This window comes from Triticum urartu, chromosome 7A (assembly GCF_056163025.1).
Source record: "Triticum urartu cultivar PI428250 chromosome 7A, HENAU_Tu73, whole genome shotgun sequence".
NCBI lineage: Eukaryota > Viridiplantae > Streptophyta > Magnoliopsida > Poales > Poaceae > Triticum > Triticum urartu.
In genome coordinates, this window is record NC_141879.1 from 753527718 (window position 1) to 753542946 (window position 15229).

At 39.2% G+C, this 15229-nt stretch overlaps 1 protein-coding gene across 1 annotated transcript; it reads right to left on the reverse strand.

Moving 5' to 3' along the window:
* Positions 1-6397: 6397 nt before the first annotated feature.
* LOC147962869 (putative disease resistance protein RGA4) lies at positions 6398-6976 on the reverse strand. Its single transcript, XM_087534340.1, has one exon. The coding sequence runs from the start codon at positions 6974-6976 to the stop codon at positions 6398-6400; it is 579 nt and encodes a 192-aa protein (XP_087390466.1).
* Positions 6977-15229: the final 8253 nt, after the last annotated feature.

The window sequence follows — 15229 nt, forward strand, 5'->3', positions numbered from 1 at the left end:
TGGGAACAGAAAAACTTGAGAAGGATCTAATTTTTTTGAATGTCTGGATCTCAAAGTTCTTATTGACATTGACAATGAAACAGTAGTAATGCCACATGAAATCACACACAATATACATAAGAAACAATTTTAGTACCATTAGGACCTCTGACATATGTGTTAGATCCATTCAATTTTGCTGCTGCTAATTTTGGGCAACTACTAATCATCCTCGCTATAAGCCTAAGCACGCTTAACTTTCAAGTCATATTCCCCCTAGTTTCCTGACAATAGTAAGCTGTCAATCCTATTAACCCTTAGGAGTTGAACTTGAGCATGAAGTCACACGTTTCACCGTCTGAGTTTGAAACTATTATTATAAAATCTATAATTATTTAATAACACTAATATTTCTTGAATAAGTAGTTTGACTATAGTTTGACAACAGTTTAACCAGAGTTTGACCAAAAATTCAAAAAAACTAAAATTTGAGGATAACTTTTTTCCTTTCAGAACTTGAGGATTCTAAAAATATGCAAGGCGGCCTATGGCCTTCGAATTCGGAACCGACTTTTTGTGCTGAACATTTTGATATATTATACGTTTTTTTCGACATCGTATGCAAAAATTATAGCCGTTTTAATTTTTCATAACACTTCTTTGCAAAACATGTCAAAATTTATGTTTTTTAAATTTCCTAACTAGTAGATGTAGTAACATAACTACAACTTAAAGGATTTTAAATTTTGAAGTATTTATCATTTTCTTTTGTTTTTTAAAACTGAAATGGCGATGGGGGGGGTAGAGTTTGAAAATTGCAGAACCCCTTTAGTCCGAAATGGTCAATACGTCCACTAGTGCATGTGTTGAACTACATCAACATCCATGGAGGTGGCATGGTAAGATTTTGTAATATTACGACATCAATGCATCTTTAGCATACATTCTTCTAAAGCTAATGTACATTGCTAACTACGACGTTATTATTACGTTCTTTAACAAAAAATCCCGAAGGATTGTTTGCCGCATCTGATGTTTCTGAAAGGTCGCCTTGATGTTATTACCTTATAGGCCAGGTCCGCCTAGGTTCACCGCTGTTCATACAAGATTTCTAAAACCAATGAAGATCTCACAATCAAAGAATGGATTTTTTTTATGAATAATCATAGGGAGCTACTTGGAAGCAACATTGAGCGAAGCGCATGAATTGAAGACAAGGTAATCTTCATTCTTCATAATGGAGAGTTAGGGGCTATTTGGTTATATGGTATTTTTTACCTTAGAGAACGTAGCAGTTCCTAGCAAATACTCATGATCATGTGCTAAAAATAATTAACTAGGGTTGTTTATGACTATGATAACGAGTTGAAGTTGCTAGATGACTATGATAATGATGGGTATGCCTTGTGTTATCATGATAATGATGATGAGTTATTATGATGATGATGATGCTTAGTTGTTATATCATTGTGAGCATGATGAGCTATTATATCTGTCGATGAAAGAAACGTGCATGAGATTCAAGTGGAGGCGGCACGGTACAAATATAAAGTACTACCAATCCAAACAAAGTCACTTTGATTAGTAGTACTTTAGATCTGCGCCATGTTGCCTCCACTTGAATCTAATCCATGTCTCGTTCACCCACTGATATAATAACTAATGATGATCATAAAATAATGTGATAAAACTACAGTATAAAAAATTTACAAACACAGTGCAAACACGCATAAGAAAAAATAATTAGCTGTAGCGTTGGTATGACAGGCGCTACTACTATGTTTAGGAGTAGCACTGGTTCCGCCAGTGCTACCGCTAGGTACCATTTTAGTAGCGTAGGTCAAACTGCACCACTATTAAATATTTGCTGTAGAGCCCTAGCAATAGTGTGGGGCCCTGCGCTACTGCTAGCCGGAAACAACGCACTACTGTTGGGGTTTTCCCTAGTAGTGGTTGCGCCCGCCTAGCCTGGACACGGTCACCGAGGAAGGGCAGAGCAGCGGCAGCTCGAGGTGGCCGCGGACACGGGCAGCGACAGAACTTCGGGGGCATAGCCACGGGTGCTCCGGTGACAATAGAAGGGGTGGGGGATGTGCTAGGATCTGGGAGGTCTACTGGTGGAGGAATGAGAGGGGGTGGGGGTGCTGCTCTGCTCGAATTCGAGCCTAGCAGGGCGATGGTCATTGCGGCCATGGGCACAATGGAGGGACTCCGGTGCTCAAGGGATTATAAGAATTGTTGGTTGCAAGCCACTATTAGTAATTTGGTATAGAACATTACATCATTTGTTGGCTTTTGATCACTAGATCAATTCACCAGATAGCAGCAGCACACACACGTACGTGCAAAGCTAGCTCCCAGAGCATTATAAGATGTCCTGAAAGTTTCTTAGCATAAGTACATTATAAGATGTTAGTAACATCATAGCCCTGCCTAAGAAAGTTCCAGGTCCACAGAATATAATATACATAGTACTAACCATGGTTCATGAGTTCTAATTTTCATAAATATCAGGCAACGAATTTCACAAACTGAAGATTGGAACAACAACTTGGTGAAATAAATTTATCACAACTCAATGGAGTGACCGTGTTAGAGGTCTGAATGTAACAACGCATTCCAGCTCCCAGAGCATTCTAAAAATCTATCGAGGTATGTCATTATGTGGGAAAGGACAACCCCTCTACTAAGAAAATTGAGAACCATAAAATTTATTTAGTTTCCATGACTAGAAGCAAACAGTCTAGTTAATTTGCTACCAAGATTTTGCTTGGAGAAGGTAATAAAAATGGCACTAATGGTTATCATTTTAATATCTTGTTTTCTGCTACAACAACGCAGCCGAGTCTCTCTACCAGATAAGGGAACGATCTTTGGTTAGCTCACTTTATATGGTATAAACATACTTAACTCACATATGAGAAAAGCAAATGAAATGAGCTTGTTTGCCAACAAGCTGGGATAGTATCTTGTGGAAAGCAAGCAAAATGAACACATGACAAGAGCAAAGGGAAGAAGGGAGGGGGATACCTTCAACATTTGTGGCTGAGGACGACAACACCATCGCTGGAGCTAGCGCAAACCAACCCAAACAACATGATCACTAGTAGAAAAAGGGCCTTTAGTCCCGGTTCTTATACGAACCGGGACTAAAGGTCCTCCACGTGGCTGCTGCCTGGAGGTCCACCTTTAGTTCCGGTTGGTAACACCAACTGGTACTAAAGGAAATTTTATGATTTTTTTTTTGAATTTTTTTGATTTTTTTATTTTCAAATTTCTGAATTTTTTAACCTCTAATCTCTAATCACCCCTCATCACTGCTCAATTTAACCTCTAATATCTAATCACCCCTCATCATTCCAAATCATCTAACTTCCCGGACGGTCACCCATCCTCTCACTACTCCAGCCTGAGCACGCTTAACTTCCGAGTTCTATTCTCCCTCGTTTCCAAGTCTCTGCACTTGTTGTTTTCCTAACAATAATAAGATGTCAATCCTATTAACCCTCAGGAATTCAGCTTGAGCATGAAGTCACACATTTCACTGTTTGAGTTTGAAACTATTGTTCTTAAAAACAATAATTATTTAGTAACACTAATATTTCTTGAATAAGTAGTTTGACCACAGTTTGACCATAGTTTGATCACAGTTTGACCAGGTTTGACCAAAATTCAAAAAATTGAATTAATTATTTAGTAACACTAATATTCTTGAATAATTATTTAGTAACACTAATATTTCTTGAATAAGTAGTTTGACCATTGTTTGACCACAGTTTGACCAGATTTGACCAAAATTCAAAAAAACTGAAATAATTATTTAGTAACACTAATATTCTTGAATAATTATTTAGTAACACTAATACTTCTTGAATAAGTAGTTTGACCATAGTTTGACCAGATTTAACAAAAATTCAAAAAAACGAAATTTGAGCATAACTTTTTTTCCTTTTAGAACTTGAGGATTCTAACAATTTGCAAACAGGTCATATTTTCGTGCTGAACATTTTGATATATTATATGTTTTTTTCTAACATCGTATGCAAAAGTTATAGCCGTTTTACATTTTCCCTGCACTTTTTGCAAAACATGTCCAAATTTAAATTTTTAAATTTTCCTAACTAGTAGATGTGGTAACATAACTACATCTCGAAGGATTTTAACTTTTGAAGTTTTTATCATTTCCTTTTGCTTTTTACCAAACTGAAAAGGCGATACACCGGGGGGGGGGGGGGGTAGGATTTGAAAATTGCACCATTAGTACCGGTTCGTGGCACGAACCGGTACAAAAGGTCTCAACACCATTAGTACCGGTTCGTGGCACGAACCGGTACTAAAGGCTAACCTTTAGTACCGGTTCGTGCCATGAACCGGTACTAATGGGCATCGCACCCTTTAGTACCGATTCATGGCACCAACTGGGACTAAAGGTCCCATTTGAACCGGGAGTAATGCCTGTACGGTGCCCTCGCCGCTCGAACTGGGACTAATGCTCACATTAGTCCCGGTTCGTAACGCAACCGGGATTAATGCTCTTTTCTGGCCGAACGAAAGCCCTGTTTTCTACTAGTGGATGAACCCCTTCTCTGTTCTACAATGAACCCCTTCTCTGTTCTACAGTCCTTCCTGCACATTCATAAATGGATGAAGCAAGTATTAACCTATAAAAAAGTGACCTGAATAGCAATTGTGAACCAACCGTATAATTTGTGGATTTTCAGAGATCATAACCTATAAAGAAGTGACCTAAACAATAGCCATGCAACATCTTTTTTATATGTTTCTTCAACATTTTGCTTTCTAAAGTACACATACTTCTTTCTCTTGTATAAAGCAATGTATGTTCGCATAATATTTAGAACTGCAGGACGGAAATGATCATAGAACTGTAAACTGTTGTTTATAGGTTGCATGGCATCACAAGTTGAGTATATATATATTTGATGAGTCAATATTAATTTGTGTTAAGAATCTGTTTTTGTATGTTTATTTGAGATCTTTATGATTCCAAGCAATCATCTACATCACTTGTAGTAAGTTTGCATGTACAACTCTATTTGCAGACATGCTACTTTTACTTCTATCTGAGGACTGCATTTACTATTATTTTGGAAGATAACACCAACAAAATATCTGGATGCTGCACTAGTACGTATATGGTAATTAAAATGTAAATATTCAGACCAAAGTAACAGAGAAAAGGAGATTATATTTCACATAAACTTGACCGAAACTAAATCAGAAAAAGCCATGTAAACAGGACCACAACTGGAAATATGATGTGCCACTTTCAGGTATTGGAATTTTGAAACAAGAAAGGCATCGAGTACATGACAGCAACCACAAACATGGAGTAGCAACCACAAAGATTAGGGAGGAGTTTTGTTCAAAATAAAAGCCAAGTAGCTACCGTGTGCAGACTCATGGACGCATACAGATGGGGAGCGACCGTTTACTACAGGTACCATCCCGATCTAGATGCATACCAAACCGTGGTGCTTATCTTTACCTAATATTAAAGGAAGGATTGTTTCTCCACTTTTTTTTCCATAGCGGGACCACCAGTTTTTTGATCCGTCTTTGGTGCCTCTTACGTAAGCCCGCGATTTGTTGCTAGCTGTGTTGGCTTGTCCGTTTTTAAGGGAAAAAAAAGGAAGAATCCTGAACCAGAAAAACAAGCACCACTGGTGGGATTTGATCCCTAGAATGCTGGCTTGATAATCACGGTGCCAACCAGCTCAGCTACGCTGCTATGTGTGTTAAAATAAATCGCCTGACTCTTTTTGATACAAGAGTAGGCGTGCGTATATAAGGTACATACAGGAGCCGTGCTAGGGGAGTTAGGTACTCCTTTTAGGGGCAAGTTAGGTACTTGATATCGTCAACTGCAATGAGGCCGGCCCAAGTAATGGACCACCTGGCCTCAACCCGTTTATCAACGCAGCCACATTTAATTGATTATCTAGCCTCGAATTATTAAATAGTCCCATCTTGCTTTCTTATATTCAATCCTTTCAATTTATATATCTCTTTCAAGTTCTTAGGTATCAAGGAAGCTTCTCGTGAATCAGTAAGCAAGAATAATAAGGGATGAGGAATGGAAAAACTTTGGCCCAGCCACGTGATGGAAAGATTCGGAAGGCGACCGTTCGGTCGGTAACTACCACTGCCATTATTTGTCGGTCTTTATGAGATAGGCGATTTCGTGACTGCTGCAAAGATTGGTGGCATGTTGACATACATGTTTATGTATGTTCTTCAAAATTCGTAGCTGCCATATTTTATTTTGTTCTTTATTATTTATCGGTTGCAAGCTGATACTTTCTTAAGTAGATCTATTCATTATTTTGATCCGTGCGTGGCTCTTTCAAATGAAGTGCACTAGAGTGGTTGTACTAGCTATGTGGTTTGTTTTCCTCTAATGTGTATTTGAATCATTGAATATGTTTAACAATAATAGTTGCGGCATGAGGAAGACATGCATGAAAAAAATGTCCCCTACCGTCTCCCGGCTAGGATTGCCATGACGAGATGCATGGGCATTGCTGCTATGACAATCCTCATATGACCCAAGATTGATGAAGTTGAAAGCAGCGCTGTGCTGCTTGATGGAATCAAGCCTCTGGTTGAGCGCCTTGATGCGGGTGCCGATCTCCCGAGCATGGAAGGGATTCCGCATACAGAAAAGCAAGGGGTTGCAACACCCTGCTTCTGCAGAGGATGGCCCACGCTTCTCCATGGCCTTGAGCTGGCAGAGGTCGAGGATGTCAGCAGCTTCATACATGGCACGCTTGAGCTGAGCCACCCAGACCTGGACGGTCTCGTCGGTGATGTTTCTCCTATCGGCGCCGGCGAGGAAGTTCTTGAGGTCCTGAAGCCTGTCACCCAACTTGTGGATCTCGCCGGAGACGCCCAGCATCGTTCCGAGCTCATACTGTACGACCTGTTTGAGGTAGTCCCCGATGAAGGATGCAAAAGCATCCAGCACCATCGCCATTGGTCAACTTGCTGGTCTTTTTTTCTGTTATGACAGTTGAGGAAAATTTTAACTAAAATAGTAGAAGCCAGAGACAAGGAAACAGAACATGAACACTAGCTCTAAAGACAAGGTACACAAAAAGCTTAACTAGGTAGGTGGGACAAATTAAACTTGAACTAGACCACCAGCCTTGGCTTTGAGATGGATGGGATGCACGGCGGTCGGCGGACGACGGCGGCGACAAATGACAGCACACGGCAGCGGAGGTGTTTGGAACTAGTATGTGGCTGCTGGTGGGGGAGAAGCGGAGGGTAAAGTAAAGCATCCCAATTTCCATCCCCACAGGCGGAGAGCAGCAAAGCAAAGCATCACATTCCCTTCCCGTCGGTGAAGCAAGCAAAGCAGCCGAGCAGGGGATCGAATTGGATCTGAGCTCAACTTTGCCTAATTGCCTGGACTGGATGCCACCGCAAGATAAGGCCTTTTCACTCGCGCGCACGCCAAATGCTTGCTTGCTTGTCGGCGGCGGCTACTTCCTTCCGGGAATGTAGCAAATGCCAAATCTCACTTATTGCCGGTAGTGGTTAGCCATCGCCAATGTATGTGAGCTGCAACCTAGTAGCAAGTGGGGGTGGTTCTTTCTCCCTCCTGGATGACAGTTTTTTTTTTCTTCTGAACCCCGTTTTAGTGTATTTTGTTCTGTTTATAACATTTTCACCTTTTCATATTTGATACTTATATTTTATCATTTTTTTCATAAACTTATTTCCTTTTCAAAAAGTTTATATTTTTTCGTAAAAAAATGAGTGAACCCTTTTGTACATGATACTAATTTTTTAAAATCATGTGATTAAGTTTTAAATGCCTGGAATTTTTCCAGTGATATGCACATTTTTGATGTCATTATTTGCTTTCAAAAAACTGCACATACATAATATGTAAATTTCATGGACATCTTTATACCGGTCAAATTCTTTTAAATTTCATGGAAATGTGGTTTCGAATGGTACGGACATTTTTCTAAAAATGTATGATTATAATTTATAAAACTACAGAAACTACCAGAAGACCAACTTTGGAAAAGCAGGGGAAAAAACGCACACACAACCAACCTCGCTCATGAACGCCTGGGCTATATCTTGCTTCACGCGAGTGTTTCTTCATTGTCACTGAGGGGGGGTTAGTCTTTTTCCCTGTTCACTAGTATTTTCGATCAAGTTCATTCGTTGCGCTTCCCTCTCTGGTTTCGCTGTTGGGCCAACCCAGTTTAGTCTTTCTTTTTTTACAGGCTTCCTTTGTTTCCTCGCTAGTTTCTCCAAATTTATAGTTTTTATTTGCTTGTAAACGTTTTTCTTCATTTTTTTTCTTGCTTTCCACTTTTTCTTGGGTTTTCTTCGTTTCTTTCTTGCTTTTCACTGGTTTTTTTTATTTCTCTTTTCTTCCATTTCCTCATTTTTCTACAATTATATTTATTTCTTTCTAGTTTTTCTTCTGATTTCTTTTTTGCTTCTCAGTTTTTCACTGTACCATATTTTTACTTTGGTGTCTTTGGTTTTTCCTTTTGGTTGTTTTCTTTCTTTTTGTTCTTTTTATTGGTTCTTCATTTCTTAGTTTTATGTTGACTTCACCGGTTTAGTTATCTATTTTCACTATATTTCATGCTTCCACACTTGTTTCTTTGATTTCCTATATTTATTTTTTGGGCTAAATTGTTTTGTTCATTTCTTCTTTTACTTTTTATTCTAGATTCTTCGTATACGTCAAGAATATTTCTCTAATACATGTTTAGTATTTTCGAATACATGTTTAATGTTTTTTAGGTACACTATCAATATTTTTTCGTATACATTTTCAGAATAATTTAATTGCTTGATTAACAGCTTTCAAAGACAAGATTGGCATTTGACTACATGGTAAAAATTCTACATACATTTTCACAATTTTTAAATGACTGATTACAATTTTTCAAATACCATATTAACATATTTCTAATACATGGTTAACATGTTTTCTATACACGGTTAATTTTTTTTCAAATTGATTAACATTTTTTCAATACATGGTCAACATTTTTTCTATAAACATTTAACATTTTTCAAATGTTTTTTAACCTTTTTAAAAGCCTTGTTTAAAATTTTGAAATGCTTGATTAACATTTTTAAATACCGAATCAACTTTTTTCGCGCACATTGTTTATTTTTTCATATACATGGGAAACATTTTCTCTAAACACATTTCAAACGCATGGTTAACTTTTTTTTCAAATGTTTTATTTAAAGTTCTTTGGTAATGTATTTGTTAAGAATATTTGAAGGGCTAAACAAATGTAATAAAAAGCAAAAGCAAAAACAAAAAAACAAAAAATAAAACCAAAGAAATGAGGTCGTGGCTACGAGAGAGATATAGACAAACCACCTATCTGACGGTGTTTGTGGCCGCTGCCCGACAGAGCCTGCCCATGGGCGCTGTAGCAAAAATGGATGAGTTTTCTAGGGATCAAACCGGCTACTGTAGCGAATCCAACCAATTACGGTAGCAAACCGAACAAGGCTACAGTTACAAAACAATTTAGAAACAAATTCAGAAACGATTTTAGAATAAATGAATGTTTTTGAAATTTTGAACATCTTTTAAAAACTTGTTTTTTTTGAAAAAAATAATTTTAAATTCCAAAACATCTTTTGAAACTTCAAACACTTCTTGAAGTTTGTAAAGATTTTTTTGAAAACATGATTTAGCAAAAAATACAATTTTAAAAAATGCAAACACTGTTGAAAATTATGAATTATTTGAAAACCCGAACAGTTTTCGAGTTTGCGAAAGAATATGAAAACATGATTCTTTTGTCAAATTTTTGAATAAAAATTTTCTTAAAATTTGTGAACATCTTTCTTAAAAAACGAACAATATTCAAAATGTGCGAACAAGTTTTGAACATTTTCTGAAATTAGTGATTTTTTTTGAAAAAAGCCAGAAGAAAATTCCAAACATAAAAAGGGGGAAACCAATAGAGAAAGCAATAAAAAAACAGTGTGTGAAGCGTCGACAATTCGGTTCAATGTATGTCATGTAGGAAACACCACAAATAGACGCGCTCGAATGTCTATCACAAAGTTTGGTATGATAAAGTCGGTCCATACTTGTTGCCGACTTGACACCCACCATCACATGCTGCTATTTGTATTCCTCGTCAAGCGGTAACTTTGTCGCTGATTACGATTCACAAAAATCCACTTCTCCTAACACAAACGACCGAAGAGAGAGAACTTGTGGGATGCAGGGGACTTGTGAATCAACTCTGTAAGAACATGTTGCAAAATGAAGCAATTAGTAGTAGAACAGTATGAAATGCAAAATGCAGATCTTGTGAATCAACTCTGTAAGAACATGTCAGGGACGAGCATTTTCTTGTTCTTCTGAATCCAGTTTAATCGTTGTAATCTGGACATAGATTCAGGCCACACCATATGATACAATCCAAACATCATGTACAAGTCTAAGACTTGCAAACAAGCAAGATGCCAACTTGAACACATCACCAGACCATTTCAAATCAAACATCATCCTTGCATAGTGGTGAAACATCATCTATTGAGCACATGGACGTCTGGGTTGAAGTGGGTTTTTTGTTTACTTGGTCGTACGCATTAACACGGCAGCATTGGGCCCTCACGGACAAACCGGACCCATTCACTGTTGATCTTTTATAGATGTTCATCTCCCGACCTTATCTATATTAATTGCTGGTCAATTTTTTGAATTACTTGTTGGTGAGAATTCTTCTGTTGTTGTCTTCTTGGCATCATCATTCAATCATATTTTCTGGACTATTGAGTTCAGGAATATTTGTTGTTGCCTCAATATATTGTAGATTATCTTATTTCATAGTTTCTTTTGTTGAGTGAATATCTCCAAATTATCGAACTTACACTGTCTGCTCACAGAGAGGAAAAGAGGGGTGACTGTAGGATTCTAAAATCTTTCTTCGCTGCCAAACTTTAGTGATTGCCCTGCTGGTGATTGTCATATTTTTTTAAAAGGAAAGGTATTAATCACTTAGCCATGTATTTATTATTTAGATGATTTAGGGACCTTTTTGGTCCTGGGCCACCTTGCAATTCCTAAAAATCTTGCCATGTATTTGTGTCGATTACATAGGCACACTTGATTGTATACTTAAACAGAAGTTTTCTTTTTTGGATCAAGACCATGTTTAATGTTGAATATCTGGTGCATCATATGTTGAGCAACTGCAAAATGTACTATGCCCTAGCGGATCCGTTTGCCGCCGCTGATCCCTTGGCCGACGCCGATCTCATCGCTACATCGGTGGCAACCATTTGACGCCTCCGAACCCCTTGCCATCGAGTGTCTCCTCCATTATGAGTGCAAGCAATAGGAGGTGTCCTCTTGGCACAACGACGTGGTCAACTGGTCACTCCTTCATCGACAGGTTCTTGCGCTCGGTGGATTACTTCCACGGTTCCACAGTGGGAGGGGACACACAAGCTACAGTACGTATCTCTTCCCCTTGGAGGCTCGCACTCTTCATGTGCTGCTGGTACTGGAGGATCCACAAGCGTCAATGATACAGAGTAAGTAACGTGCACCTGTAATCTTTGTAGATTCAGGCAATGTCTCCACCCACTCGCAAGGTCAACTACATTGACTGGGTGCAAGCGGGATCTGTAGTAATACTGAGTACTCACAAACGCACAAAGCTCTGTCTACATCTGCACAAGGTAGAATCACAATGAACTTGGCCCATGATTAGTTTTTTCATGAGTTGTATTTCAGTCGATTGACCTGTGGTCGGAAGTGTGCCTTGTATACCACACCTTTGAAACTTTGTTAAATCTGAATTGTGTGGATGGCAAGCAGTACATCAGGCTTTGTTTCCTTTGTACTGATTTAATATACCCGCTGGTTCGGCTGATTAGTGCTACGCTGTGTGGATGGCGCAAGCAGTACATCAGGCTTTGTTTCCTTTTTACTGATTTAATATACGTGCTGGCCCGGTTGATTAGTTCTACGCTGTATAAGTTCACAGTGGACTTGCAATTGCTTAGTAACTGTAGTAGATGGAAATGTACCAACATGTCGTAGTTATGTTGTTGACTTGCTATATTGCTCCTTTACTTTTGTAAGGTATCTCAGACTGTGGGATTTTTTGTTCAACATTAGACGAAATATTCTGCTCAATTTTTATATTGTACCATTTGTTCCCCACACTTTTCTTTCGAATTGTCCATTTGTTATTTGGGTTTTTTAGATTTAACTGTGTATCCGACATGCCTACAATAATAATTTTGTTTAGATATGAAAAATATAATATCATTGTCAGGAACTTCTACATCCGATTATTTCTCATATATTTGGGGTCTGATGCAGCAAAGGTAATATCTGCTTTGTGTTTTTAGATTGATGACAATGAATTATTCCAGATGTAAAAGGAATTGCTAAAATCAACTAGAACTGATGCTAGATAAGTTTTTTCTTTTCATAATTAAATTATTTCCCTCTTGATAAAAAAACATAGTATTCTGGAGAACTTAGTTCACAAGACAGAAAAGAAGCAAATGTGTGTTATGCAACTTTCAATAAGGTGGAAATAAACAAGACTAGAGGTGGGGAGAGAGAGATAGAGATGTTTTTTAGAGAAGAGAGAGAATCATTATAAGAATGAAAACGACCCTGTTAGATCCCCATAAGAGGTGGTACCGCTGTAGCCAGGAACGGATTGAGGTAATCAACTGATGAATTGGTGTGTGTTAACCATTTAATTTGAACATGGTATGGCAATTGTTGCACTCTGTTTCAGTTAGCTGAAACTGATAGCCAGGAACGCATCTTTGTAGCATTTTTCTGTTGAAATTGTAAATATACATTTTGCTTCAAGCAGTTTGCTAGCTATTCAAGATGGCAACTAGTGATGTTTCTTTTCCATGTTATTAAGACATATACATAACTTACTGTTTACATGGTGGTCCATTATAACTATTGTAAACTAAAAAATTTCAACAAGGAGATGTCCGCACATAATTCCTTCATAATTGTTAGTACATGACTATATGTTGTGAAATCATTTGTCATATGTCTTATTTTTTTCATCACCCCCATTTAGAAATGAGCCTACTGTTAACCCCTGATCTTTCAAGTCATTTTCTGTTCTGACAAACTTGTACCTTTTCAGACAGATCACTGTCAGTGAGTAAACAATTGTTCAATTAAAGACTGGTATTATGTGCTCTATATTGGGAATTTTGAATGAATAGTTCTGACATATGTTCTTCAGGAGATTTTTCCGGAGCTTGAGTAAGCAACTGTATCTACCACTACAAAAAATCTGTTAATGCATGACGGATTTCCGGTGACAGTTTTGAAAATCGTCATGAACGGTCTAGTATAGCTCCGCAAGCCCGCAAAAAGCCCGCCTAAAGCCCTAAACGTTTGCCCGTATAAAACCTAACCCTAACACACTTCCCGTCCCCAATCTCTTTCTCCATCCGCCGCCGCCACACATGGCCTCTCCTCGTTCCGGTCCTCGGCCGCCACACCTTGCCTCTCCTCTTCCCCGTCCTCCGCCGCCACACCTCTCCTCATCCCCGTCCTCCGCCGCCACGCCTCTCCTCGTCCCCGTCATCCGCCACCACCTCCCTGCCTCCAACCGATGATGGCGGCCCGAGATCCATGGCGACGGCGGTTGCAGCGGCCCCATGGAAGCGGTGGCAAACGCTAGCCGCTGCGGCGCGCCGGCCATGGATCTGACCAGGGGCCTCCCTCTTCCGTCTCCCACGCCACGCAGCTGCCTCGTCATCTGGAGATTCGGAGCATCAAGCGTCGGACGAGGAGAGGACGGCGACCCTGACCTGCGGGAGGCCCGAGCTCGACCACGCCGGCGACAACGATGCCCCGCACAAGGTCCCTCCCTACTTCCCCCTCGTCTCCTCTCCTTCATTCCATCCTTCTTTCTCCCATTCCCAATCAATTTTTTTGATTCGATTCAGATCAACAGAAGCTCTCCGCCTCTCCAGTTCCATGGACGGACGACCGGGACCCCACGCTCGAGCCCGACGAGCTGGACGAGTTCGACAGCGAGGTCGTCCGCCCCGCGCACCATGATTCCCCACAGAACAAGAAGGTTGACCCTCTCGCTCTGTTGTTCTTTTCTTTCCAAGTGATTGCTCTCAAAGTTTCTTGGATTGAACCTCATGCAGCAAACGTGGCCACTTCCCTTCCTAATACTCGCATGTTACAGCCAACGACAGAGTAGCACTGATGGCTATTTCCTTCTTTTCTCACCATGGGAGCACTAACAGTGTAGAATTCGTGAGATCTGCTAGTTAGTTAAGCAACTAGTACTTGTTTATTTTAGTAAGTAAACGCCCATGGGATGCTCCTGTTGGTTCCCTGCTATTCTGCGAATGCAGCAAGGATGTAATCTACAGTGGGGCAGGTGATGTACTATATGCCTTTTCGCTGAGAAGATTTCTATCATATCTTATCCTTTTCCTGAACATTCAAATCTCGTGACTCTTGATTTATCTCTATGGGATCTACTTAGCTGACCATTTTGTCTAAGTTACATTTGTGGCAGATAGTGCGGTGTGATGTTCCAACATGGATTGCGCGCTTTAGTAGATAAGACTGCCATTTATTTTAGCATCAAGGATGATGCAGTTCGTACTTGTTTTGTTTAGACTTTCCTGGATTCCATAGTTCTGTATTTTTCTTGCTTCATGAGAGTAGCCATCATATGCTTTGTTGTGATATTGATTCGTCAATGCCTGAATATAGAGTTGTATTTATCGATATACCATATTTGCATTTCAAGGATAAATTGTGATACATAAAACATATTTCTTTACTTTACTAGAATTTTGAACTTAGAACAGACACTTGTCAATGGCAATAGTATTATTTTATGCCCAACGCCCTTGCAGCTATTCATATATCAGAAGCTCTGCATGCACCTTCCTTCTATTAAGTTTTAATTAAATATTTTATATTTACAATAGAACATGTCTGGCTGTTTATTATCAAGGCATAATGTTGTTGTCCGGAAGGACCTCCAGGAACTAGCTTCGAATAGTTCTTGTATTCATCTGGAATTTGATATTTCAGGCAGTGCTCTTGTGTATGCTTCTTGATATCTATTACAGATCCAAAATATGTAAAGTTTCTCTATTGCTTGTCCATGTGGTTCCACTTTAGACTATTCAGAAGCATCTTGCGAGCAAAGTGCTATTTAGTGTTTAGTATTTAAAACTT

What these genes read in the sequence shown, in the direction of transcription:
- LOC147962869 (XM_087534340.1), bottom strand. Translation starts at nt 6,976, where the DNA reads ATGGCGATGGTGCTGGATGCTTTTGCATCCTTCATCGGGGACTACCTC.